This window comes from Heteronotia binoei, chromosome 3, assembly GCF_032191835.1.
Source record: "Heteronotia binoei isolate CCM8104 ecotype False Entrance Well chromosome 3, APGP_CSIRO_Hbin_v1, whole genome shotgun sequence".
Classification (NCBI taxonomy): Eukaryota; Metazoa; Chordata; class Lepidosauria; order Squamata; family Gekkonidae; genus Heteronotia; species Heteronotia binoei.
In genome coordinates this window covers 81,914,452-81,942,042 of record NC_083225.1, presented here as the reverse complement: position 1 = coordinate 81,942,042, position 27,591 = coordinate 81,914,452, and the positions used below count along the sequence as shown (strand labels likewise).

Sequence of the window (27,591 nt, the reverse complement as noted above, 5' to 3'; positions counted from 1 at the left end):
ACTAACCTGTTACATTTCTTTGAGGGGGTGAACAAGCATGTGCACAAAGGAGACCCAACAGATGTTTACCTTGACTTCCAGAAAGCTTTTCATAAAGTTCCTCATCAAAGGCTCCTTAATAAGCTTGAAAGTAATGGAGTAAAAGGACAGGTCCTCTTGTGGATCAAAAACTGGCTAATTAATAGGAAGCAGAGAGTGAGTATAAATGGGCAGTCTTTGCAGTGGAGGACGGTAAGCAGTGGGGTGCTGCAGGGCTCAGTACTGGGTCCCATGCTCTTTAACTTGTTCATAAATGATTTGGAGTTGGGAGTAAGCAGTGAAGTGGCCAAGTTTGCAGATGACACTAAATTGTTCAGGGTGGATTGTTAGGCACTCCAAAGGGATCTCTTGAGGCTGGGTGATTGGCAGATGAGGTTTAATGTGGCCAAGTGCAAAGTAATGCACATTGGGGCCAAGAATCCCAGCTATGAATACAAGTTGATGGGGTGTGAACTGGCAGAGACTGACCAAGAGAGAAATCTTGGAGTCATGGTAGATAACTCACTGAAAATGTCAAAACAGTGTGGAATTGCAATAAAAAAGGCCAACACGATGCTGGGAATTATTAGGAAGGGAATTTAGGCCAGTATCATAATGCCCCTGTATAAATCGATGGCGCGGTCTCATTTGGAATACTGTGTACAATTCTGGTCACTGCACCTCAAAAAGGATATTATAGCACTGGAAAAAGTGCAGAAAGGGGCAACTAGAATGATTAAGGGTTTGGAACACTTTCCCTATGAAGAAAAGTTAAAACTCTTGGGGCTCTTTAGCTTGGAGAAACGTCGACTGCGGGGTGACATGATAGAGGTTTACAAGATTATGCATGGGATGGAGAAAGTAGAGAAAGAAGTACTTTTCTCCCTTTCTCACAATACAAGAACTCGTGGGCATTCGATGAAATTGCTGAGCAGAAAGGTTAAAACAGATAGAAGGAAGTACTTCTTCACCCAAAGGGTGATTAATATGTGGAATTCACTGCCACAGGAGGTGGTGGCAGCTACAAGCATAGCCAGCTTCAAGAGGGGGTTAGATAAAAATATGGAGCAGAGGTCCATCAGTGTCTATTAGCCACAGTGTGTGTGTGTGTGTGTGTATATTGTCCACTGTGTAACACAGAGTGTTGGACTGGATGGGCCATTGGCCTGATCCAACATGGCTTCTCTTATGTTCTTATGTTTTTAAAATGAGTTGTTAATTATGGGAGTAGCATTGGAGAGACATATATTCAGTTCGTATTAGATGGTCTTACAGTGTTTTGCAAAGAAAACCCCCAGAAAAGCAGTATGCATATCTGTATGAAGTATGAAAGATTTTATGAGTATATGGGGTTTTAGATGATCTTTTAACTGAAGTTAAGATGTGAGTCAATATTACTCTTTTGGCACATACAGATATGCATGTGCCAAAATAGTAATATTGACTCTCATCATTTTAAATCCATCATATTTGTTCTTACAGTCTGTATTCATACCGCAAAAGGCTTTTCAGACATTATGTCCCAATACACTTGGAATATGCAGTCCTTGCAATGTACTGCTTCACATGAAATGGTACCTGCAGTCTGACTAAGGTTGTGGTGTAGCAGAATATCTATCATACATGGAGAAGTTTTGTACATATAGGATACATCTTACCAATTATTTTCTGTATTTTTTGTACCCTGACCAAATCTGCTAGTATATCTGAGAGGAAAGATGTATATGATAACTTCTTTGTGATTGTGGGCTGAATACAATTACTCCACTCAATTTGAAGCCTCTTCTTCTATCTAAAAGCCAGGGGAATTATACTTCTTATGTGGCAGAAAGCTCAGCTGTCATCTGTTATTGGATAAAACTGTATGATACGAATAACCATTCCTTATTGCATTTACATTTAAAAAGGCCAGAAAACTTGAAGAATTCTTAGCATATTACATCTATCACCATATTCAGCTTCTGAAGGTACTAGTAGTATGTGAATTGAGATTGGAGTAGAATAGAATTGCTGTCTGTCAAATTACATAATCCACTGAGTTTGAAACATTTTAATATAATGCAGCCAACAGAATGAAGCTGACACAGATATTTCTTGTGCAGCTGATAAGCAGTTTTGCTAAGCAATTCATTTAAAAAGTGAGGTTTGGTTGGTTCTTCACTGTGTTGGGAACCTATTTGTGGAACTGCAAATGTTTCCACTTCCAACCATATTTTTAGACTGACCAAACAAACTGAGGACTCAATAAGGGCTTTGGATGTGTTAGGGCAGCAGTGTTGAATTCATCCCCATACGTACCCCAGAGAGCACTATGTTCAGGGTCTCAAAATCTCCTTAAGATCCCTGGACTGAAAGAAGCTTGATTGACCAGCACTAGAGCCAGAGCGTTCTCAGTAACAGCCCCCACTTTGTGGAATGCCCTTCCCGAAAACATCACGGCCCTATGGGACCTGCCACAGTTCTGCAGGGCCTGTAAGACTGCACTTTTCAAACTCGCCTTTAATGGTTAGGGGGAGGTGACTATTACCTTCAGCATCGACAATCTCACTGAATTAATATAATGGAAAACAAAAGCTTGCCATCTCAGATTTTTTATATATATGGAAATGTTTTTATAGATCTAATTTTAATAGGTTTGCTAATGTTTTTAAACTGTTATTAGCCACCCTGAGCCTGCCAGGGGAGGGCGGGATATAAATCTGATAAATAAATAAATAACTTAGTTGTGAGGCCAGATCTGATGTTAATATCACTTTATTGGGCCATAAAATGCAACAAGAGGTACCAATGATATAAACTTTATACAGGAGATTTCAAATGCTGAATAGCAATAGCATGTGAATGACAATAGCAGACTGCATTGGATTAGATGTGATATGCAGAGGGGTAGTAGATGTGGAGATACCAGCATTGGTAAGAGACAGGAGGCAGCAGCAGCCCTCCAAGCAGGAAGCAGGAGAGAATTTTGTTGCACTCAGCCAAATGCATATCTACCTGATTTCCATTTACAGAAACCTAGCACAAGCATGTTTAAAACAGCCTTTCTTGTCTTTCACCCATCCAAAACTTGAAACGTCCATTTAAAAATTGCCTTTGCATTTTTCACATATGAGCATCAAAAGTGGGAGAATGGCTATAAAGTGTTTATTTACCCTCTCCCCCAATTTCTGGAAAAGAAGCAAAGCCATTTGTAGGATTTACATTAAGAAACTAATAGATGTTGAGCAAGAGAACATCCCTACATAGGTGTGGGGGGAAGACTTAAGGGGGGGAAACAATTGTTGAAGTGATGCTTCCAATAATAAATAGTTTTCTTCTCTATCACCACCACCTCTCTACAGTTACCACCTTCTCTTCCAAAATTGTAGCCTTCCACACTCTGGCTGCTTTGGTGGTGGGTTGTGGGGGGCAGGGAGGAAAGTAAGCCTCTTTCCTCCAGCTTGTTCCTACTCCCCCCCCCCCCAAAAAAAAACAAATATTGTGGCTTGCAATGCAAAAGCAATTAAAACTCTTCCAAAATGCCTCTGTGCAGTTGCAACTTTGCCGGCAAAGGTTTGCCTTTGATGAGGAGAATCAACATTTTCTTTCTGTAGGCAATGCAGTCTCCTGGGGAAAAAGCTTCTCCCTCTCCCCAATCAAGACACACACCCTGTAGCCCCCCAACCATGACCTCTTCAAAATATTATTCCAGTTGCACAGAGTTCAGTGGGTGCAAAGTGAATGGTGTAATTGCATTGCTGAAGAGCCATTAAACCTCACCAGTTTATTTTTCCATGCATTCCCAAAACCCACAACAAGGGAGAGTGTGCAGATAGGGACTATGGCTCAGGGGAGTAATTTATTCAACCTCACCAGTTTATTTTTCCATGTGTTCCCAAAGCCCACAGGGGAGAGAGGGCAGATGGGGGCCACAGCCCAGGGTGGTGGCTTTCAGGCAAACATACACACTCAGAAATGCAGCAGAGGGGAAAGAGAGGTGGACGGGCAAGGGAAGAAGAACCAGACACTTGTACCTTTCACCTTTCTGACAAGGATTACAGAGCAAATATATAAGGGTAGGTTTATTGATTATCTGGACATTCACCTACCTCTTCTCTCTGTACCCAGCCACTATAAAGACCACCACTGAAAACTTGATTTGGAGCTCTCTCCCCTCCCTTTTTTTTTTTTTTGCAAAATGCATCAAGAAGGATGGGGGGGGGGGGTTAAAAATGGAAAGAAAAAAGGAGGTAAAGAAACCCTTAGATATCCATCTTTCCCTATGAGCAACCAAAGGGAGCTGATGCAGACAGTTGAAAGCAGCAGTTAATTCAATTGAAAATGAGATTGGCTTATTGAAGCTGTGAAAAAGAGCACACAAAAGCTTATACCATGAATAAAAGTTTATCGGTCTCAAAGGTGCCAAAATGGGACTTCAACTTTATTCTCTCTCATGTGCGGTTGCTCTCTTTGGCTCTCTCCTTCCCCCTCTCTTCATCTCCAGAGGAAGAGGTGGGGAGGGACCACACTCAATGGAGTGAAGGGAGGCTTGGCTTTGAATCTCTCCCACATGACTGATAGGTGATAGGGGGACAGTACACAGCAGTGCACCAGCAGCCCTGGAGAAGGAAGCAGGAGAGAACCAGTTGCTCACAGGCTGTATGCAAGCCCTGCTTAGCCAGTTCTGTCCCACAGGCTGTATGTTTGACACACCTGTGTTAAGGTATGTATCCACAAGAGAATGGTTAAGAACATCAATATCAGGCCTCTTTCTAGCATTGTTCTTAGTGCAAATAGTGCCTGGTAATCACTTAGACCAGTATGACTTTCAAGAAATTGGCCTGGAGAGATTAAAGCCATAACGTTCTCTTGTGTATATTGCAGTTGATCTGAATATCAATTTCCCATTTTCTCCACAACACCTATTGTGGCCAGAATTTATTTTTAGTATGTACATTTTGTTGACAAATACCATAGAAAATGTATTTTACCCATCAATATGTCCAATTTAAATAATAGAATTTAAGAGCTTGATGGTGCCTTTCTGTAAATTAATATTTTATTACTTTTCATGATTACAACAGATATACATTATAGAGGCATATAGCATAGTAGATCTTTTTTTGTAGCACTCCTTTGCATATTAGGTCAAACACTCCTGATGTAGCCAATCCTCCAAGAGCTTACAGTAGGTCCTCTAATAAAAGCCCTGTAAGCTCTTGGAGGATAGCTACATCAGGGGTGTGTGTCCTAATATGCAAAGGAGTTCCTGCTACAAAAAAGCCCTGTAGCACAGTATATCTTTTAGATACAAAGATTTGATAGGTACAGAATATATAAAACAAATCAATACCAAATAACCTAAGATTCACAATATTACTCTCATATACCAAGAGGAAATTATATAGTAACCAGGAATAAGGCCCATTGTGGAGGAAAATACAAGCTCTAGAAAGAGGCTCTGGGTGAATGCCCCCCACCCTTGCTGTCTTCCCACCCACCCAAGTGAAGGCATTCACTCCTTCCACCTTGAGCTGATCTCTGCCATCAGGAGAGCAGTTGTAATTCTGAGTGATCTCCAGCCCTCACCTGGAGATTGGCAAAAGTGGGTCCTCTGGAGGAAATTACATTGTACCTGTCTGAGGTCCCACTCCTCCTCAAACCCCACCCTCTTCAGGCACCACACCTTAAATCTTCAGAAATTTCCAAACCTGGTGCTGGCAGCCCTATCTCCTCCCCTTTATCTGACCCTGTGAATTCAGCTTTCCATTACATTCCCCATCCCTGCAACCTCTACATAGGAAAAGGACAGTCTTTCTCCACAATGGAGTGGCAAAGCAGTTTACATCATTCTCCTCTCCTCCCTTTAATCTGCACAACAACCAGGGCTCTTTTTCTAGCAGGAGCTCCTCTGCATATTAGGCCACACACCTCTGATGTAGCCAATCCTCCAAGAGCTTAGAGCAGGGGTGTCAAACATGCAACCCGGGGGCCAAACCAGGCCCCTGGAGGTTCGTATCAGGCCCCTGAGCAACTGGCTGTCATTTGCTTCCTTCTACCTCTCTCTTGCTTCCTTCTGCATCACAGCTTGCTTTGCCAGGCTTGCTCAGTTGCACAGGAACTACAGAGCAAAAACTCTGTTTTCTCCTCCCTTGGGGAGGAAGGGGGAGGAGAGATAGCTTGCTTTGCCAGGCTCTCTCAATTGCACAGCACAGCTACTAAGTCAAGTCTTTTTTCCTTCTATTGGCTGAGGCTCCCCCCCCCCTCATTGTCCCCTGGGGAAGGAAGGAAAGAGCCAGAGCTTCCTTTGCCCAGTTCCCTGAATATCATGGGAGAGATGAAAAAAAGCACTTTTAAGAGCAACACATGCTAATACTTTAAGCATGTTTTCAGGGGTTTTTAAAAGAAAATAATTGTGTTTGTCTGTTTCCTTTATAAAGTTTATATCTCTGCTACCTAATCTTAAATAGGTACATACATGGCCTGGCCTGACATTGCCCGGCCCAATGAGGTCTCATTTATGTCAGATCCAGCCCTCATAACAAATAAGTTTGACATCCCTGGCTTAGAGGGCTCTTCGTACAGGGCCTACTGTAAGATTCAGGAGGATTGGCTACATCAGAGGGCATGGCCTAATATGCAGAGAAGCTCCTGCTAGAAAAAGAGCCCTGGCAACAATCCTGTGAGGCAGGTTAGGCTGTAAATCTGTGACTGGTCCAAAATCACCCAGTCAGCTTCCACAGCAAGAATGTGGGTTTGGCAAACCCCGCTCTGAAGCCCTAACTCCTATGCCCTCCTCAAACTCCACCACAGAATCTCCAGGAATTTCCCACCAACCTGGAAGTGGCAGCCATATTTAGGACTGGCCCCAGTGAGTTCTGCCTCAGAGGCCTTTAGTGATACCTTTCAGACTAATAGCCTGTCTCTGTTAACATTGTTGTGTCTCTTTCTCTCCATCTCTCTCTCTCTCTGTATCTGGTCTATTACCATAGGATGCCATTTTCCCCGCTTTCCAGTGGAGGATAGGGAGGAGTCCTCAGCCAATCAAGGGAAACCTTTCTCTGGCTGTTTTCTTCCTTCCTTAGCCAATTGAGAGATGAGTTTCTTTCTCTCCTCTGTGAATCAGTGTGACAGGCAGCTCAGCCAATGGGAGAGCAGGGAGAGCCAGTAACTGCCAGAACTAAAGTTGGTTGTCTTTTACTGACAGAATCAGCTTTGCTTTTACTGACAGAATCAGTGGCTAGCAACAGCCACTTACGCAGGAGAGAGGAGTGGACTCAACCAATGGCATGCTGGTAATATTGATTGATAGTTTGATGGGCCAAAAGTTGATGCACCACAGTCCTACTCAGTCCCAACCAATCAGGTTGCTCAGTTTTGCCAAGGTGAAAGGGGTTTTATTATTTTATAGATAAGAGTTTACCACAGACAGAGATCCTCTATGTGCTTAGGGATTTCTTGCTGGGATATCAAATAATCTAGAATGGGAAACCATATTGAACCAAAGTTTGAGGTTAAACTAGGTTTTTCAAGTCACTTAATATTATCATTGAGTTTTGCCATTGTAAAAAGGTTCCGTAATTTCTTATGCCAAAAAGATATATTGAGAGTTGAGGCATTTTTCCAGGTTTCAGTGATGACTGTTTTGGTAGTATAGAGAAGGAAGGAGAACAGTTCATTCATTGCAGAAAAATGTTTTGATGGCCACACATTTTAAAAAAGATTTTCTGGAGTTGGACAAATTTCTATATTAGTAATCAATTTGATTTGGTTAAACAGCAATGATAAAAAAATTGACTGATGATAGGGCAATAAAGCCAACAATGTAAATAGTCGCCTCATGCCACCACATGTTTTCCAGCAAATCAGGCTGAAAGAAGCATTTACATGAGCCAATTTACTAGGAATAAGATATCAAAAGAAAAGTTGTTTAAATGTTTTTAGTTTCATTTCTGTAACATTTGAATTAAGTGTAGAGGAGTGCCAAATATTTTTCCAGGTTTCCTTAGAAAAGGACTTACCACATGCTTTTTGCCAAAGTAGTTAGTAGGAGCGTGACAAAGTTTAACTCAACAGAGGAAGAGCAGCAGTGTTTCAAGTAATGTAAATCATCATCAGCAGCAGCAGCAACCTTTATTGGCATAAAAGCAATGAGTTATACAGAATAAAAGGATTACCAAGTATACAGAATACAAATTACCCATAAAATACAAAAAGCACAGTTAAAATTTAGAACCATCGCTATCAATTAAAACTATGGGTACAAAATCCTTTGGTGTACAATGGTGGCCGGAAAAATGAACTTGGCTACTATTTCAGTGTCATGTAAATGTATTTGCGAACTCTTGTGAAATGTTATACTCCACACTGATGGTAAGAAGCAGCACCACAGGCAATCAATGAAGATTTACCAAGTGGAGATAAAAGCAACACAGGCACTCTGTTGACTTCCTCATTAATCTTGTGGAGATAAAATAATAACTGGACCCTATATAAAGGAGATATCTGAAATGGAGAACTGACCGGCGATCCGTCCACACTATGGACAATATTATATTGTTGTAAGTTGGGAAAGCCTATGGCAGCTCTTGTGGATTTTTGTAATTTGTAAGAAACTTTGTATATGCTGTATACGTTGATGGGGTAGTATAATAATTATATATATATAGAATAACAAACACACATAGACATACTGATAATTTATTATATATACTGTTGTCTAACTCAGTTTTTGTCAGAAGTTTCTGTTTAGATGTGATATCTTGAAGAATCTTGATTTTAGCTGTTTTCCATGAGTTATACACCGTATTTAGAAATCCAGGTTAAAACCACACTTGGTTTTTAAAAGTGTGGAGTTGAGAGATTGGAGGGAGAAGCTTAGACCTTTTCCTGTACCAACACCCTAGTACAGATGTTAAGAAAGTGTTCTTATGTGTTTGTTGTGACATTCTAATGGCTTCTTCCACAGTATTTCACTGATGTTCAAGGGATGAGAGTACGCTGACAGTATTTGAATCTAGAAGTAATATTTTCACAATATTAGACAATTGAATAGCAATATAGTATTGCTGTAAGTTGGGAGAGCCTATGGCACCTCACTTTGTATGTCTATATAACGTATAGTATCCAATTCTATATTTCTTGTGCAACCAGAGAAAGTCCAAGAGTGTTTTTTTCCCCATTTAAAAATATGTTTGTTAGATATTCCCAGTGGAATAGTTCAAGAACAGAAAGATAAACTTGGGCAAAATGAATGATTTAACGATGTGGATGGCATTTCAAAGTGTTTTTCTGTGGGCTTAGAAGAGTATAAGTTTGCTTAGCATTGTAATTTTTACAAACCATATCAATTTTAATTGAATTCAAGTGTGCCTAACATTCTCTTTGGCTACTTTATCTCAGATTTTGAGATAACCATTGTCCTGATTTATCGTTTAAAATATTTATTAAGTCTTCTGTACAGCAAACATGTTAGCATGTTGCTGTCTGCCAGAATTACAGCATTGTCTTAATTATTTAATATGAACTGTATCTTATAGAATACATTTCTGATATTTTAAGGTATCCAAAGAGCTGCCTGAGAAACAGAAAGAAATAGAACATCTGCTAAATAACTTGGTCCAGTTTGAACAACAATTAAACCAACTAAGACTGTGGCTTTCCCCTATCAAAGATCAATTGGAACTTTACAATAAAGTGGACCAACCTGGAGCTTTTGATATTAAGGTAATTATTTTCAAAAATTATTTTAATGTTGCCATTAATATGTACAATAGATCAGATAATGTGATGTTTCTGTGGGAATAGTGTTATAAAAGGAAGATTTATTTCATTTTTTTAAAACTTTTTTTAGATATAGCCATTGTTTCCTCTTCTTTTTTAAAAGTGAGGTTTCACATTGTAGAGAAATTAGTGCACCCTTTTGTAATTTCAGCCCTCACACTTTTCTTATGTTGCTTACCATAGAGTGATGCTTTAGGAGGAGGATAGGCAGGTTTGAAAGCCACTGAGGATCTACTGAGTGAAATTCTTAAATTTTGCAAAACCTCCCTCCCTCCCTACTTCTCCTCCCTTTGAATTTCTCTTTTGTTTAAAATTGATTTGAAACAGAGTCTAAATTCCTAAAAAAAGAGGAAAAGAAGCAGAGGGTTGGGTTTCAGGGAGAAATTGCATAAAATGGAATTAAGAGAATTTCTCTTAGCATTGCTATTTGGGAACTCCTGTTGGAACTACTGTTCATGTATTCCCCATGCTAATTTGAGGATGCCAAACAAAGAATATTTCAAACTAAATATCATGAAAATCTAACCACAGCCAGAAACTTTAAAGATGTATATTTGTAAAGGCTTTTTAATCTCACCATTTGGTCTGCCTTCAAATTCAAGGGAAAAATACAATTTGACTTCTAAATGCAGGGCACAGTAATATGTACAGTACAGTCTTTTTAACTGGTCAACTGAATACACAGGTGAAAACAAACTAAAATGTAGTTATGAAAAAGAAAAACACAATATCTATTCTATCAATAAATTTTAACAGTCCAAGCCTGTTCAGAATAGATATGTGAATCGTAAATTACTTCAGTTTGTCCTCAGAAGTTCTGGCAGCAAAAAATTACTGTTCTAGAAGCTAGATCAAGATGGGTAACTTTGTCTGTAGCAGCAGAGAAAAGCAAGAGTTCAGTAGATCATACTGGCAATGCTGGAAAAGCTGTGGAAGCATGATACTTGTAACAATGCTATGAAGTTGCAAGGGTTCATTTGTTAAATTGATTGAGATAAGACATTTGTCAGAATATGATGTGTGGGTGTTGACTTAGGCCTTGAATTTTTTTTTCCATTGGGCTGTTGATGAAGATATTTGAAATGTACCATACTAGAGGTAGGTCCAACACCAACACAGAATTCTCTGGGAACAAATTTCTCAGCCCAAAGCATTGTATATGTAACTGTCCATCATGGTGTAACATGACATAACAAAGCATGCTAACATGGCACAAGCATAAAGTTAGCATAGCTTCTCTCTGACTACCCTAATTATAGCCGTTTGTCATAAGAACGTAAGAGAAGCCATGTTGGATCAGGCCAATGGCCCATCCAGTTCAACACTCTGTGTCACACAGTGGCCAAAAAAAAATGTATACACACACACACTGTGGCTAATAGCCACTGATGGACCTCTGCTCCATATTTTTATCTAAACCCCTTTTGAAGGTGGCCATGCTTGTGGCCGCCGCCACCTCTTGTGGCAGTGAATTCCACATGTTAATCACCCTTTGGGTGAAGAAGTACTTCCTTTTATCCGTTTTAACCTGTCTGCTCAGCAATTTCATCGAATGCCCACGAGTTCTTGTATTGTGAGAAAGGGAGAAAAGTACCTCTTTCTCTACTTTCTCCATCCCATGCATAATCTTGTAAACCTCTATCATGTCACCCCGCAGTCGACGTTTCTCCAAGCTAAAGAGTCCCAAGCGTTTCAACCTTTCTTCATAGGGAAAGTGTTCCAGCCCTTTAATCATTCTAGTTGCCCTTTTCTGGACTTTCTCCAATGCTATAATATACCAGAGAACTGATGGTCTTTACACTCCAATCATAAATCCCCTTTGATGGAACTTTCCAGAGTTTGTTAGCAACCACTCCCAATTCCCCCCTCCCTTCTAGTCATATGACCAACACTGAAAGAATAACAGTTTGGTCTGGATAGTATAAGTTGCATGGGAAAACAGCAAAAGACAATAAACTTGTCGGAACTGGAGAATGATGGTGAGAATGGCAGTAAATGTTAATTACTGTGTTTTTCCTCAAGTATGGGTTAAGATGCTCCCAGTTATACCAAACTGCTATTCTATCCTTCAATTTGTTAATTTCACTATCTTGCCATTAGATTCTAACTTTATACTATTTTGCATGCTTGACTACTACCCACAAGCTGTTTGTAGCACTGCTAACTGTACCCCATTTCATTGTCTGATGAAGTGTGCTTTTAGCACATGAAAGCTTACATTCTCAATAAAACTTTGTTGGTTTTAAAGGGCTACTGGACTCCAACTTTGTTCTAATGCACAAATTAGAACTTTGAAAGGCAAAATTTCTGAACTAGAAAATCTCCACAAACAATCCGGAAGCAAAAAGTTATACAAAAAATTAATGGCAGAAAGGAGGATATTATAAACTAAAATAACAAAATCCAAAAGGATTGGTTATATGTTACAAAGAAAATTGGCTAAAACACCAAAATCAAATAAATGTTTGTCTTGATTGGTGAAAGAACAACATGTGGCCAGACATCTTTTCTTTCTGTGATAAAAATGATAAAATAACAGTGGATACGAATACAATAATAGAAAGATTAGAAAATTTTATTCACAACTTTATAAAGCACAGCACATAGACAGTAAAAAAGTCAATGACTACTTTACACAACATAATTTAACACACATTCTCTTCCAATCCCATAGAAAACTAATGGAGGACCCTATAACAAAAACTGAACTAACGGAAGCAATATACCACCTCAAAAATAACACTGCAGTAGGCAGTGACGAGCTTCCTCCAGAATTTTTTAAGGTCTTTAAAGCAGAAATCATATAATCATTAGAAGTAATTGACTGGGAGTTTAGCTTGTTGAGACTTGGCTATAAATTAAGCTGGGAGAAGCATAGTGTTGTCAAGGCCAATTCAAGAAATATCTGGGGACTTTGGGGGTGGAGCCAGGAGACTTTGAGGGTGGAGCCAGGAGACATTGGGTCGGAGCCAGGAACAAGGGTGTGACAAGCATAATTGAACTCCAAGGGAGTTTTGGCCGTCACATTTAAAAGGACAGCACACCTTTTTAAATGTCTTCCATAGGAGATAATGAAGGATAGGGGCACCTTCTTTTGGGGCTCATAGAATTGGACCCCCTGGTCCAATCATTTTGAAACTTGGGAGGTACTTTGAGGAGAGGCACTAGATACTATACTGAAAATTCGGTGCCTCTACCTCAAAAAACAGCTCCCCCAGAGCCCCCAAAACCTCCAGATCAATTTCCCATTATACCCTATGAGAATCGATTTCCACATAGGGAATAATGAAGTGCTCAGCAGACGTTCTCGCCCCCCCCCCCCAAGTTTCTGGCAACTCTGAAGTGAGGGATTGGCCTCTCTACTCACGAGTTGCAGCCAACTTCTTCCAAGTCACACAGACACCCCATTTCAAAAGGAAGCCTTTCCAATTGGAGACTGGAGCCTCGGGAGGGAGAAAGTCATATGGTTGTTTTGGGGGCGGGGCTTCCCCCCACCGGCCAGCTGACTGGGGGCGGGAAGGAGCTTGGGAAAGTGGAAGAATCTCCGCTGGGACCTGTGGATTGGCAAGCCTAGAGAAGCAGCAGTTTGTGGACACTACAAATACACTTTGCTACTGAGCCACCAACCTTGCTGTTACCCAGGCTATGCAACCCTGAACTTGACCTGACAATCAGCTTTTCTAGAACCCCAGACTTTGAACTGGGCTTGCTGCCTGGAACTCCTTGACCCTTAGCTGGACTTTGGTAAACCTGCTCTCTGGAACCCCTGACCTTGGATTGGACTTTGGTTACTTTATGTAAACCTTGCCTGTGACCTGCCCTGCTGAACCTCAGTTCTTGCCTCCTGGGGAAGCTGCACCAGTACACATCATCTCATCCAGGATGTGTTGGGGCAATGCTCTGGTATTTGGGTAAGAACTCTATGGAAGAAGCCAAATTTACTTTAGTGCTTTTGCTCAAACACCAGAATGCCGCCCCAATGTCCCAGGACACATGGGCAGTGACATGGATTTGTCGCTGTGCATTAGATGAGCTTTCCTGCTGCTTTTGGTAAGTCCTCCCCATCCCCTCCAGGGAGACCTGGCAACCCTAACTGCACAATGTCTTTCTCCTCTCTTGGCAATTACTGTGAAAGGCCTCAATCATGTTTTCTGTCACTTTAAAGGAGGAAGTCTTCAATGACAACAGCATTCATGAGGAAGATGTGTAGATTGTCTTTTTTAAAGGATCACAGCAGGCCCTGGATTCTTCCCTTTCACTTAGTAACATGGATAAATGTGAATAGGACTTCAGATAATCTCGTTTACATTTGGCATGGTAGCACTTTTGTTTCTGTTAATGTCGGTTTATAGATCACCAAAAAGATGGTTGTGTGGAAGGCAGGATTCTGCAATATCATAGAGGCTCAGCACTAACTCTTCACCTCATCGTTAACCATAACTGCTTTTACATAGATCCAGGTAGGCAGTTCATGTTGGTCTGAAGCAGCAGAACAAAGTTTTATTTCAGAGGCACCTATAAGACCAACAAAGTTTTATTCAAGGCTTTCATGTATGAGCACACTTATTCAGATAGTGAAACAGAATTCCCTCAACTATTGTATATAGGAAGAGGGAGGGTGTGTGTGTGTGTGTGGGGGGGTGTTTAGGGCCAATTAGGGCATGTGTGTGTTAGAGAGTTACAGAAGGTAGATAATACAGTTAGATAATACAGAGATTCAGGGTAGGGGGAGTTTACAAAGAGCTTCCAATTTATCACAGGAAATAGTAAGAAGATTTGCTGGTTTCAGAAAAGCAGAGTGGGTAGCCTCTGAGCCAGCAAAGGACTGAAATGGCACACTTTTGACTGGCAGAGCAGCAATAGTTATAGGAACCCACACAGAAGAATATCAAAGAAATAATTGAAAAGTCTAGGAATCCAGGTTGAGTCCAGGATGAGAATCTGAGGGTTTCCTGACTTTGAATGAGTTAGGAAGGGGGGCTACCCAGAAAGGTGATTGCAATGAGCAAAGAAGCTGGCAGGAAGGAGGCTTCACCCATGCCTGAGTCAGGGTGGGAGGAGACATTCAGAAAAGGTCAGTAAAAGTGATTAGCCCCATTTAGTTGCTTGATAGTAATTAGATTTTATACTCAGGAAAATTTGCTCTTGCTGATGAGATTACATTAATACAGCTTGGTGAGTGCTTGGCTTTACAAGCTCCTCTTTCCATTCAGGCATTCAGAGTTCCCATCTGCAAATCAGTCTCCCATCCAAAGTTTTGGGCACTTGTTAGGAGAACCTGAGGGGGACCTTGGCCTCATCTTCTCCAAAGTGTGACATTGCTAGCTCAACATAAGGAAGAACTTCCTGACGGTTAGAACAGTTCCTCAGTGGAACAGGCTTCCTCAGAAAGTGGTGGGCTCTTCTTCCTTGGAGGTTTTTAAATAGAGGCTAGATGGCCATTTGACAGCAATACTGATCCTGTGAATTTTGGGAGAGGTATTTGTGAATTTCCTGCATTGTACAGGGGGTTGACTAGATGACCCTGGGGGGTCCCTTCCAACTCTAATTCTAAAATGTCTGTTAAAGAGAATTTAGCCAGGATGGAATTTAGCCAAGATGCAAATGAGAAAGGGCAGAGGCGTAGCAGTATATGTGAAGGAGGTATATACTTGTGAGGAAATATGTGAATCTGAGCATGGCTGCCCATTTGAGAGTCTCTGGGTAAAAATAAAAGGAGTAAGAAATAACAGTGATATTATTGTGGGGGTCTGTTATAGACCACCAAGCCAGGCAAAGGACTTGGATGAGATACTCCTACAACAGATTGCAAAGTTCTCCAAGAGAAGGAATTCAGTGATCATGGGAGATTTCAATTACCCGGACATCTGTTGGAAGTCCAACTCTGCTAAAAATGAAAAGTCAAATAGATTCCTGACATCTTGCTGACAACTTCCTTTTCCAGAAAGTGAAGAAGGAAACAAGGTGATCTATCTTGGATTTGATTCTCACCAACAAGGAAGAATTGACTGAAGAAGTGGATATAGTGGGCACCCTGGGCAGTAGTGACCATGTGATTTTGGAATTTACAGTCTTAGGGAAAGGAGAAGCTATATGTTGTCAGACGTAGGTTCGACTTCAGAAAGGCAAATTCGACAAACTTAGAACTATGCTGAGTAAAATCTCAGGGTCAGAAATATTTAGGAAGAAGGGGATTCAGGAGGGGTGGGAGTTTCTTAAAAACAAAATACTGAAAGCGCAATCACAGACGATTCCTATGAGAAAAAAAAATTGAAAAAGCCTAAAGAAGCCGAGTTGGCTCCATAAACAGCTCTCTAAAGAAATAAAAAAGGAATTGGAAGGAGGGCCTTATAACCAAGAACGAATATAGACAAATCACCAGTGCTTGTAGAGGAAAAGTTAGGAAAGCTAAAACTCAGTATGAACTTAGGCTGGCCAAAGATGCTAAAAACAACAAAATATGGTTCTTTTCTTATGTTCAGAGTAAGAAAAAGAACAAGGACATGGTAGGCCCATTGTGAGGGCAAGTAATGAAGAGAGGGTGGAACTGCTCAATTCCTACTTTTCCTCAGTCTTCTCTTCTGAGAGAAACAGTGCTCAATATGGCAAAAACAGAACATATAAGGAGAATATAAAGTTCCAACCTAGGATCAGCATAAGCACCTAGTTTCTTTAAATGAAACTAAGTCCCAGGGCCAGATGAATTGTATCCAAAAGAGCTTGCGGATGCAATTTCTGAGCCTCTGGATATTATTTTTGAGAATTCTTGGAGAACAGGAGAGGTGCCAGAAGATTGGAGGCAGGCGAATGTTGTTCCCATCTTCAAGAAGGGGAAAAAAAGACAGTCCGGATAACTACCAACCCATCGGCTTGATGTCTATACCTGGAGAAGTTTTAGAATAAATAATCAAACAGTCAGTCCTGGAATATTTAGAAAGAATGGCTGTGATTACATGGGTTTCTCAAGAACAAGTCATGTCAGACTAACCTGATCTCTTTCTTTGAGAAAGTGACTACCTTGCTGGATCTGGGGAATGACGTAGACATCATTTATCTTGATTTCAGTAAAGCTTTTAATAGGGTTCCACATACTATCCTTGTTGACAAGTTGGTAAAATCTGGTTTGGATCCTGTTATCGTTAGGTGAATCTGTAACTGGTTGACAGATTGCACCCAAAGAGTGCTTGTGAATGGTTCCTCATCCTCTTGGAGAGGAGTGACAAGTGGAGTGCCTCAAGGATCTGTCCTGGGACCTGTTTTGTTCAACATCTTTATCAATGATTTTGATGAAGGAATAGAGGGAATGCTTATTAAATTTGCCGATGATACTAAATTGGGAGGGGTTGCAAATACAGTAGAAGACAGAAACAGGATACAGGATGACCTTGACAGGCTGGAAAACTGGGCTAAAACTAATAAAATGAATTTTAACAGGGATAAATGTAACGTTCTGCATTTAGGTAGGAAAAACCCAATGCATGGTTATAGGATGGGTGAGACTTGTCTTAGCAGTAGTATGTGCGGAAAGGATCTAGGGGTCTTAGTGGACAATACACTGAACATGAGTCATGTGATGTGGTAGCTAAAAAGGCAAATGCAGTTTGGGACTGTATCAACAGAAGTGTAGTGTCCAGATCACGTGATGTGATGGTATTGCTTTACTCTGCTCTGGTAAGACCTCACCTAAGTATTGTGTTCAGTTTTGGGCATCACATTTTAAGAAGGATATAGACAAGCTGGAATGGGTCCAGAGGAGGGTGACGATAATGGTGAGGGGTCTGGGGACCAAGTCCTATGAGGAAAGGTTGAAGGAGCTGGGAATGTTTAGCCTGGAGAGGAGGCGACTAAGAGGTAATATGATCACCATCTTCAAGTACTTGAAGGGCTGGCATATAGAGGATGGTGTGGAATTGTTTTCTGTGGCCCCAGAACCAATGCGTTGAAATTAAATCAAAAGAGTTTCCAGCTCAACATTAAGAAGAACTTCCTGACAGAGCGATTTCTCAGTGGAACAGGCTTCCTCGGGAGGTGATGGGCTCTCCTTCCTTGGAGGTTTTTAGAAAGAGGCTAGATGGCCATCTGACAGCAATGAAAATCCTGTGAATTTAGGGGGAGATGTTTGTGAGTTTCCTGCATTGTGCAGAGGACTGGACTAGATGACCCTGGAGGTCCCTTCCGACTCTATGATTCTATGAATCCAATAAAACAGCACACATCAGGTTTCCTGGGAACACAGTGTACAACTTGCCATCTAGTAGAATGCTGGAGTTGTGAGTAAATTTATTATTTTTAATATCTCACCATTAAATAACATCTCACCATCAAAATAACTCACAAAGGTTCGTGTCTATATATTAATTGTACAATATCTCCTATCAGATTCTAAAATGTATTCTGGGAAAGACCAAAGCAGATGAAATGTTCTGAAAAATTCAAAGAGCTTTGCTGGTCATGAAAAAATAGAAAAAATAAATTGTGTCTGTAAAATGCTTTCCTTTAAGAAAATTATGTGGCATTTTCAAATACTTAGAAAAAAAAACTTGTGCTATATTAGAAAAGAAATCATAGGCTCAGCATTAATTAACAACAGGGCTGCCTATGACACTTTGAGTGTGAAAGGCAATTTGTCTTTTTTCCCTTTTGAAATTACTGAAAGCAAAAAGAACCTAAAGGAAACAATAAAGAATTAAGAATGATGCAAAGCTTATCAGAATGTCAGCACTAGGCTGAAGTTTAGATCAAGATAATTGATTCTGATATATGTACTTTGGAAAAATTTTGGATGTTATTCAAAAAATAAAAGCCATATTTTAAATCACTAGTAGCTTTAATAGCAAGCTATAATGGGTAGGTTTTCCCCCTCTTTCCTCTTTTCTTCCAAAAAAGTGTTTTGATAAATTTGCTATCAAAGAATACATGGCCATTTGATCTGTGCAGATGAACAGATGAGGTACTATTTGGTGTAGTAGCTAAGTGCACCGGGTTTGATTCCCTACTCCTCCACATGCACCTGCTGATTGACCTTGGATCAGTCACAGTTCTTGAAAGTGTTGTTCTAGTCAAGAGCAGTTCTCAAAAGAGCTCTCTCAGCTTCACCTACCTTGCAGGGTGTCTGTAGTGGGGAGGGGAAGGGAAAGGAGATTGTAAGCTGCTCTGAGAATCCAGTCTCCTCCTCCTCTTCCAATTCAGTACTTAAATAAAATCTCTAATTTGGGAGGTGTGTAGATTGTAATCTTAATTTGAAAATGGACTTTGCTGTTGAGAGATCCCCTTTGGCAAAACTATTTTACTGTAACATAGCTTCAAGGTTGTGATTTGAGAGAGGTGGGTCAGTGAACAAGGTTACAGCTGAGCCTGAAAAAATGCCAATGTGACCAAGTCCTCCCCTCCCCAAATAAAACAGCAAGCTAGGAAATAATACCCCCTTCCAATGGTCATTCCTGTACGCACCCTAAATCTATACCTGTGGATATACTAATCACAGAAATTTGCTGTTAAAAGTATCCTGATACCAAAGATATGGAATCACATCATCCCTCTCCCCATTCACTTCATAGTGCAAATTGAGGGTAGGAAATACAATCAGAGCATACACAGAGAGCTGTAACATTTCCATTGAACTTTCAAAACATTTCCATTGAACTTTCAAAGAAAAGAGTGAAGCAACAAGAGCCATCAGTTTAAAGGGATGCTCTGACAGCTCCTTGTAATCATTATTTCAGGGGAGATTAAGATGGAACACAGTTTAGAGTTCTCCTGATCTCCAGTTTTAGGGTTTGCTAGCTTTGGGTTGGGAAATGAAGATCTGGGGGTGAAGCCTAAAGAGGGCAGGAGTGGGAGTGGAGGGTCTTCAGTGAGATATATAATGCCATAAAGTCCACCTTCCAAAGGAGTCATTTTCTCAAAGTTAACTGATCCCTGTCACTTGGAGATCAGTTGTAATAGCAGGAGATCTCCGGCCACCACCTTAACCATTTCCCAGATACTGTGCTTTATAGGCTTCCTGAACTCCCCTGCTTCCATAATGTGTTCCAAAACAACATTGCAAATTTGCAGACTTGTCCTTTGAATAGGGTGGAGTGCAGAGTAGGAAAAAGTAACACAAGGAATTATGTACTCTCTTGAGTAGGGATGAGTATGAACGGAAAAAATGCGGTTCAGTGCAGTTCATGCTTTGTGGTATGACTGGTTCATGAACCACAAACCGTCATGAAGACAGAGACACCAAACTCATGGGATTTCTCCCTGACCATCCTCTACCTCCTGTCTGAGTTTGATGAGGATTGGATTTACAGAGTCTGAGTTATACCCAGGAAGGTGTTCCTAGGAAAGTGCTTTCTGGTGAAATTACTACCTGTCATTGATAGGTGGTCATTATGACAGGCACAGGTCCAGGAGTGTATAGAACAGATTCTGTGCAAGTTAGAGACACCAAACTCATAAGGGTTCTCACCCGATGCTCCTCTACATAACCTCTAACCCCCCCACACCCTGGTTGTTTTGAACCTGTATAAACATTTACATTGGGCAGAGGCAGTCTGTCTGGAAATATATCCATTCACGAACTGCCACAAACAGCTGGAAAGTTCATTGGAAGTTTGTGCAAGTTGACCTGCCGTGAACTTCACTTTACAAACCACAAACTGATAAAAATTCTTTGTGCACCTGTGTTTGTGAGCCAGTTCATGCCCATCACTACTCTTGGGTTTTGTGATAATATACCTCACTCTGGATAGCTGTAAAAATTTACTGCTTTGCAAGGTGAATGTTGAATTTGCACTCCTTAAACACTCAGAGAAAGGATTGGGTTAAATGTACACTATTTTTTTTCTTTGCATCCAAGTTAAGCTTTATGTGTACCTAGATACATAGGGAAGTGCCTGCTTATCTCTGAATTGTGCTAACTAGGGAATTCCCCCCCCCCCCCCCGTATATGTTGTGGTCTGGAGTACGAAGCTGATTTTTAATTTTTAATTTGGATAAAAGTCTCTTTAGGAAGAGTGCATACAAGCCACCAGACATAGCTCTAATTAGTGACTTGGGGTTGGCAACAAAAAATAACCTAGGTATGATAAAGTTGTAGAGGTGAATTCTTTATTGAGTTCTGATAGCTTGAGACTGAGGCGAGCTTAATTAATTCCATATTCACTATGGAAAAAACAAGTAACTTTAAGGTTGTTTTACCACAGACTCATAATGACAGGTTCAGTAACTTTCTCCCAAATATTCAAAACCAAGTAATTATGCCCAGCTTGGCAGTCATCATGTAAGACTTGGTTCCAGAAGCAGACCTACTTGTATGTGAGCTGTTCTTGAGGTCAGACATTAGATGTTAACTTAAAGATCATAACAGACAACTAGCTTCATTGTTTGTCACAAAACACTATCTACAACAGAGGTAGCCAAACTTGTTTGCATAACTTGTCTCAAGAACATCAGAGAAAACTTCTTTCCTTGAGTGAAGGAACCTTTCCCATGCCTCTTAAGGAGGCAGTGGTTCGCCCTCTCCTCAAAAAACCATCCTTGGCCCCGGCCACATTGATAAACTATCGGCCGATATCAAACTTGCCCTTTTTGGGTAAAGTTATTGAGAGGGCAGTGGCAGTACAGTTACAGGGGTTTTTGGATGATGCTTCCATATTGGACCCATTTTAGTTCGGCTTCCGGCCAGGTCATGGGACGGAGACACTACAGGTTGCCCTCATGGATGATTTCTTGAGACATCTGGATTGCAGTGACTCAGCAGTGCTGTTGCTATTAGACCTGTTGTCTGCGTTTGACACAGTCGACCACCAGCTACTGTTTTACTGCCTCACTGACATGGGGATCCGGGGGTCTGCCCTTCAGTGGCTTACCTCCTTTCTCCAAGGCTGAGGACAAAGGGAGGCTATAGGGGAGCAGCTGTCCCAGAGATACCAACTTGTATGTGGTGTGCCTCAGGGGACAGTTCTCTCCCTGATATTATTTAACATCTATATGCACCCCCTTGCCCAGATTATCCAGAGATATGGGCTAGTTTGCTATCAGTATGCGGATGACACCCAGCTTTATCTATTGATGGGGGGCCAGTCCAGCTGCGCCATGGGAGATCTGGACCTCGTATTGCAAGCTGTAGTGAAATGGCTCAGGCAGAGCAGACTGAAGCTGAATCCAGAGGAGACAAAGGTCCTGTGCCTAAGTCGTGGTGGCCTGGGTAGAGAGATCCCTCTGCTGGCCTTTGATTGGTGCCAGCTGCGAAGGTCAAGAGCTTAGGGGTGCTCCTGGAGCCATCATTGGTAATGGAGGCCCAGGTAGCAGCCACTGCCAAATCCGCATTTTATCATCTTAGACGGATAATGCAGTTGGCTCCATACCTAGAGCACAGCGACTTGGCAACAGTGATCCATGCAATGATCATCTTGGGGCTGCCCTTGACTCAAATTCGGAGGCTGCAACTGGTGCAAAATGCAACAGCCAGGTTGTTAATGGAGCTACCTGTATGGGTGCACATTTATCCTGTGCTGGAAGCATTGCACTGGTTGCCTGTGGCATTCTGGATTCGCTTCAAGGTGCTGGTAATAACCTTTAAAGCCCTATATGGTCTGGGACCTGCCTACCATCGGGACCACCTCTCCCCATATGTGCCCCAGAGAGCACTCTGTTTGGGATCTTAAAACCTCCTTAAGATCCCCGGACTGAAAGAGGCTCGACTGTCTAGCACTAGAGCCAGAGCGTTCTCAGTAATAGCCCCTGCTTTGTGGAACACACTCCCCAAAGACATCAGGGCCCTGTGGGACCTGCCACAGTTCCACAGGGCCTGTAAGATTAAATTATTTAAACTCACTTTTAACGGTTGAGGGGAGGTAGCTGTTACTCTATGGCACTGACAATCCCACTGAGTTTTATAACTGAAACAAGAACATAAGATAAATTAGAAATGCACATCTTGATTTTTGGATTGTAAATTGTATGAATGATTTTATGTATTTTGTTTTTAATGTTTATGTGATTTAATTTATTGTTGTTAGCCGCCCTGAGCCCATCAGGGGAGGGTGGGATATAAATTTGATAAAATAATATAAATAAATAAGAGCCACATAGAATAAACAGTTGTTTGAGAGCCACAAGACATGAACATCAGATGTTTGAGAGCAGGCACACAATGTCTCTATTGAGGGAGGGAGGGAGGGAGGGAGGAAGGAAGGAAGGAAGGAAGGAAGGAAGGAAGGAAGGAAGGAAGGAAGGAAGGAAGGAAGGAAGGAAGGAAGGAAGGAAGGAAGATGGGGAGGCGGTGGAAAGAAAGCAACATTAAATCTAAATGCATTCTCCAAGCTGCCAGCTGGCTTGACTTGGAGAAGTGATTAAAGAGAGAAATGCATTTTTCAAGTCAGCTGACAGAGCAGTGGGGGCTTCAAGAGCCACACAATATGTGTGAAAGAGTCACATGTGGCTCCTGAGCCGCAGTTTGGCCACCCCTGATCTATAATATCCCATGAATTGGTAAGGAAACAGTACAGCAAAGATTTTTTTAAGTGTGCTTTTACAATGTATAACATAAGTTTTGTTTAAATTCTGTAATTCAGTGGGCAAGAAAATGACTGATTCACTGATGAGAGGGACAATTTGTACAAATCTCATAAAAAGGGCTGAGGAGTTCATTGTTCCCTTAGGAATATATTTTTTAAAAATAATAATAATCTGGCTCTACAAATATGAACAAATTTTCGAGGGGCTTATTTCTAGGTCATCAAAGAGGGATTGTTAAGGAAGGATGAGGCTAAACTTTGTGAGTTCCCAGGGCAGGTGTACAGAAGAACTAGACTGTTGCTTAATAAAATAATTAATAAATTTATTCAGGAAATATTAATAGAATGAGATTGCCACCAATGCATTTCTCTGAAATCCTACAGAACAGAAAATAACTAAGCTAACTTCAACTACCTAACACTTGCAAGAACTGCATTAGGTGGCTCAAACCTTAAAACCATCAAAATAGCCGATTTGTGGTTAGTTCCTAATCAGTTCAGGTACTCATACTGTTACAGGCAATGCTTTTAAGTCTCTTTTTTTTATGGGGAAATTAGCTAAGAGACATGGCAGAGCGAATTGGGTCAATATTGGGTCAATATGACCCACATATTGGGTCAATATGTGTTCTGGTCAAGAGAAAAAGATTGAGTTTCTTGATGTTCTCAATGACTGTGCTATGGAGCAGATGGTCTCAGAACCTACCAGGGGTGGGGCGATCCTGGATTTGGTCCTAAGTAATGCCCAAGACTTGGTGAGAGATGTAAAAGTGATTGCGCCGCTTGGGAGCAGTGACCATAATGTTATTGATTTCACCGTTTGTATAAATAGGGAGTTGCCCAAAAAAGACTGCCACAACCACGTTTAACTTTAAAAGGGGTAAATTCACTGAGATGAGGAGGCATAAAAACATAAGAACATAAGAGAAGCCATGTTGGAATGTTGGATCAGGCCAACGGCCCATCCAGTCCAACACTCTGTGTCACACAGTGGCAAAATATATATATATATATATATATATATATATATATATATATATATATATATATACACACACACACACTGTGGCTAATAGCCACTGATGGACCTGTGCTCCATATTTTTATCTAAACCCCTCCTGAAGGTGGCTATACTTGTGGCCGCCACCACCTCCTGTAAATCTTGTAAACCTCTATCATGTGAGGAGGAATGTTAGGAGGCATGTGAGAGGAAACTGAAAGGAAAGGTAAATACGGTCAAAACTCTTGGGGAAGCTTGGAGACTATTTAAAACTATAATCCTAGAAGCTCAGATAAAATACATACCACAAGTTAGGAAAGGCACAAACAGGTATAAGAAAAGGCCTGCATGGTTAACAAACAAAGTAATGGAAGCTGAAAAAGTAAGAAGGACTCCTTTAAGCAGTGGAAAACCAGTCCAAGTGAGATTAGTAAAAGGGAACATAGGCTGTGGCAAATCAAATGCAAGACTATGATCAGGCAGGCAAAAAGGGACTATGAGGAACATATTGCAAAAAACATAAAGACCAACAATAAAAATTTCTTCAAATATATTAGAAGTAGGAAACCAGCCAGGGAGGCAGTGGGGCCCTTGGATGACCATGAGGTAAAAAGATTACTGAAGGAGGATAGGGAAATGGCTGAGAAGCTGAATGAATTTTTTGCCTCTGTCTTCACTGTGGAAGATGAGAACTTTTTGCCCGCCCCAGAACCACTAATTTTGGAAGGAGTGTTGAAAGACCTGAGTCAGATTGAGGTGACAATAGAGGAGGTCCTACAACTGATAGACAAATTAAAAACTAATAGGTCACCGGGTCCGGATGGCATACATCCGAGAGTTCTGAAAGAACTCAAAGATGAACTTGTGGATCTTCTAACAAAAATCTGTAATCTTTCATTGAAATCTGCCTCCATTCCTGAGGACTGGAAGATAGCAAATGTCATGCCTATCTTTAAAAAGGGTTCCAGAGGTGATCTGTAAAATTACAGGCCAGTCAGTCTGACTTCAATACCGGGAAAGTTGGTAGAAAGCATTATCAAGGACAGAATGAGTAGGCACACTGATGGACACGAGTTATTGAGGAAGACTCAGCATGGGTTCTGTAAGGGAAGATCTTGCCTCACTAACCTTTGAGGGGGTGAACAAACATGTGGACAAAGGAGACCCGATAGATGTTGTTTACCTTGACTTCCAGAAAACTTTTGATAAAGTTCTTCATCAAAGGCTCCTTAGAAAGCTTGAGAGTCATGGAGTAAAAGGACAGATCCTCTTGTGGATCAAAAACTAGCTGAATAATAGGAAGCAGAGAGTGAGTATAAATGGGCAATCTTCGCAGTGGAGGACGGTAAGCAGTGGGGTGCCGCAGGGCTTGGCACTGGGTCCCATGCTCTTTAACTTGTTCATAAATGATTTAGAGTTGGGAGTGAGCAGTGAAGTGGCCAAGTTTGCGGATGACACTAAATTGTTCAGGGTGGTGAGAACCAGAGAGGATTGTGAGGAACTCCAAAGGGATCTGTTGAGGCTGGGTGAGTGAGCATCAACGTGGCAGATACAGTTTAATGTGGCCAATTGCAAAGTAATGCACATTGGGGCCAAGAATCCCAGCTACAAATACAAGTTGATGGGGTGTGAACGGGCAGAGACTGACCAAGAGAGAGAGCTTGGGGTCGTGGTAGATAACTTACTGAAAATGTCAAGACAGTGTGTGTTTGCTATAAAAAAAGGCCAACGCCATGCTGGGAATTATTAGGAAGGGAATTGAAAACAAATCAGCCAGTATCATAATGCCCCTGTATAAATCGATGGTGCAGTCTCATTTGGAGTACTGTGTGCAGTTCTGGTCGCTGCAACTCAAAAAGGATATTATAGCATTGGAGAAAGTCCAGAAAAGGGCAACTAGAATGATTAAAGGGCTGGAAAACTTTCCCTATGAAGAAAGGTTGAAATGCTTGGGACTCTTTAGCTTGGAGAAACGTCGACTGCGGGGTAATATGATAGAGGTTTACAAGATAATGCATGGGATGGAGAAAGTAGAGAAAGAAGTACTTTTCTCCCTTTCTCACAATACAAGAACTCGTGGGCATTCGACGAAATTGCTGAGCAGACAGTTTAAAATGGATAAAAGGAAGTACTTCACCCAAAGGATGATTAACATGTGGAATTCACTGCCGCAGGAGGTGGTGGCGGCCACAAGCATAGCCACCTTCAAGAGGGGTTTAGATAAAAATATGGAGCAGAGGTCCACCAGTGGCTATTAGCCACAGTGTGTGTGTGTGTGTGTGTGTGTGTGTGTGTGTGTATATATATATATATATATATATATATATATATATATATATAAATTTTTTGCCACTGTGTGACACAGAGTGTTGGACTGGATGGGCCATTGGCCTGATCTAACATGGCTTCTTTTATGTTCTTATGTTCTTATGAATTAGGAGCAAAGATCTTTTCTTTCAATAATATGGAGTTTGGGTTTTCAGCCAAGAATAGTCCAAGCAATTGTATCTTTTATAGTGTTTACTTAGAATATGTAACAAGAGGATTACTCTTATATACACACGTATCTTTGTACAAAGAAACAAGAGCCTAAGAAAATAGAGGTTATTGATAGAGGAGTTCAGGGGTTGTTGAAGTGGGTAATATTCACCTGATCCAGAAGAGGAGATGTCCATCCAATGGAAAAATACACAGAGATGAACGCGAACGACCAACGTAATGCGTCCTATAGACCCAATTACAGGAGTAACGGGTGGTACGGACTGCAAATGGTGCCTTACAGAATGCACACCAAGGTTGGTTTTTGACCCACACTATATAGGGGTTAGACAGATGGAGGTCGGTAGTTACCAAAGGGTCTTTGATGTTCCATAGATGGCTATCTTGAATCGCTATGTTGGGAAACTTTGCACATTTCGCTAGGATGATAAGCTTGGAGGGACTGCATAATTTGTTACCAGGTTTTGTCTGACACTCGGAAAAGGGATCAAAAGACCTTTAAGGTAGGATCAATCAAGTTATGCATTTGATTGGATTTAGCAAGGTAGAGGTGATAGACTGGAGGAAGAGACATTTGGCAAGTAGCAGAAGATCAGAGTGAGAGTCATACTTACCCTCAGTTCCCATGTTATTATGCAATGTTTGGGTGGAGGTGTTAGAGGGGGAATGGGTGAGATTACGCTGAGAGACAGACTGCAGGCGCCAACCAAAACAAGCTCTCTACTGGGTCCACTCCACCTGTTTAGATGGAGTGTTGTCTTGGCCTGTTTCACAAAAGTGGGAGACCCTCTCTCTTTATTTGAACTG

General features: G+C 41.2%; 1 protein-coding gene across 3 annotated transcripts in view; it reads left to right on the top strand.

Annotated features, from left to right (window-relative positions):
* DMD (dystrophin) overlaps positions 1-27,591 on the top strand; it is a 1,885,017-nt gene that overhangs the window by 1,242,287 nt on the left and 615,139 nt on the right. For all 3 annotated transcript variants that reach the window (XM_060234097.1, XM_060234096.1, XM_060234099.1), the window contains one exon: positions 9,559-9,723. In XM_060234097.1, the coding sequence (XP_060090080.1) occupies positions 9,559-9,723 (165 nt within the window). The remainder of the gene's footprint in view (positions 1-9,558; positions 9,724-27,591) is intronic.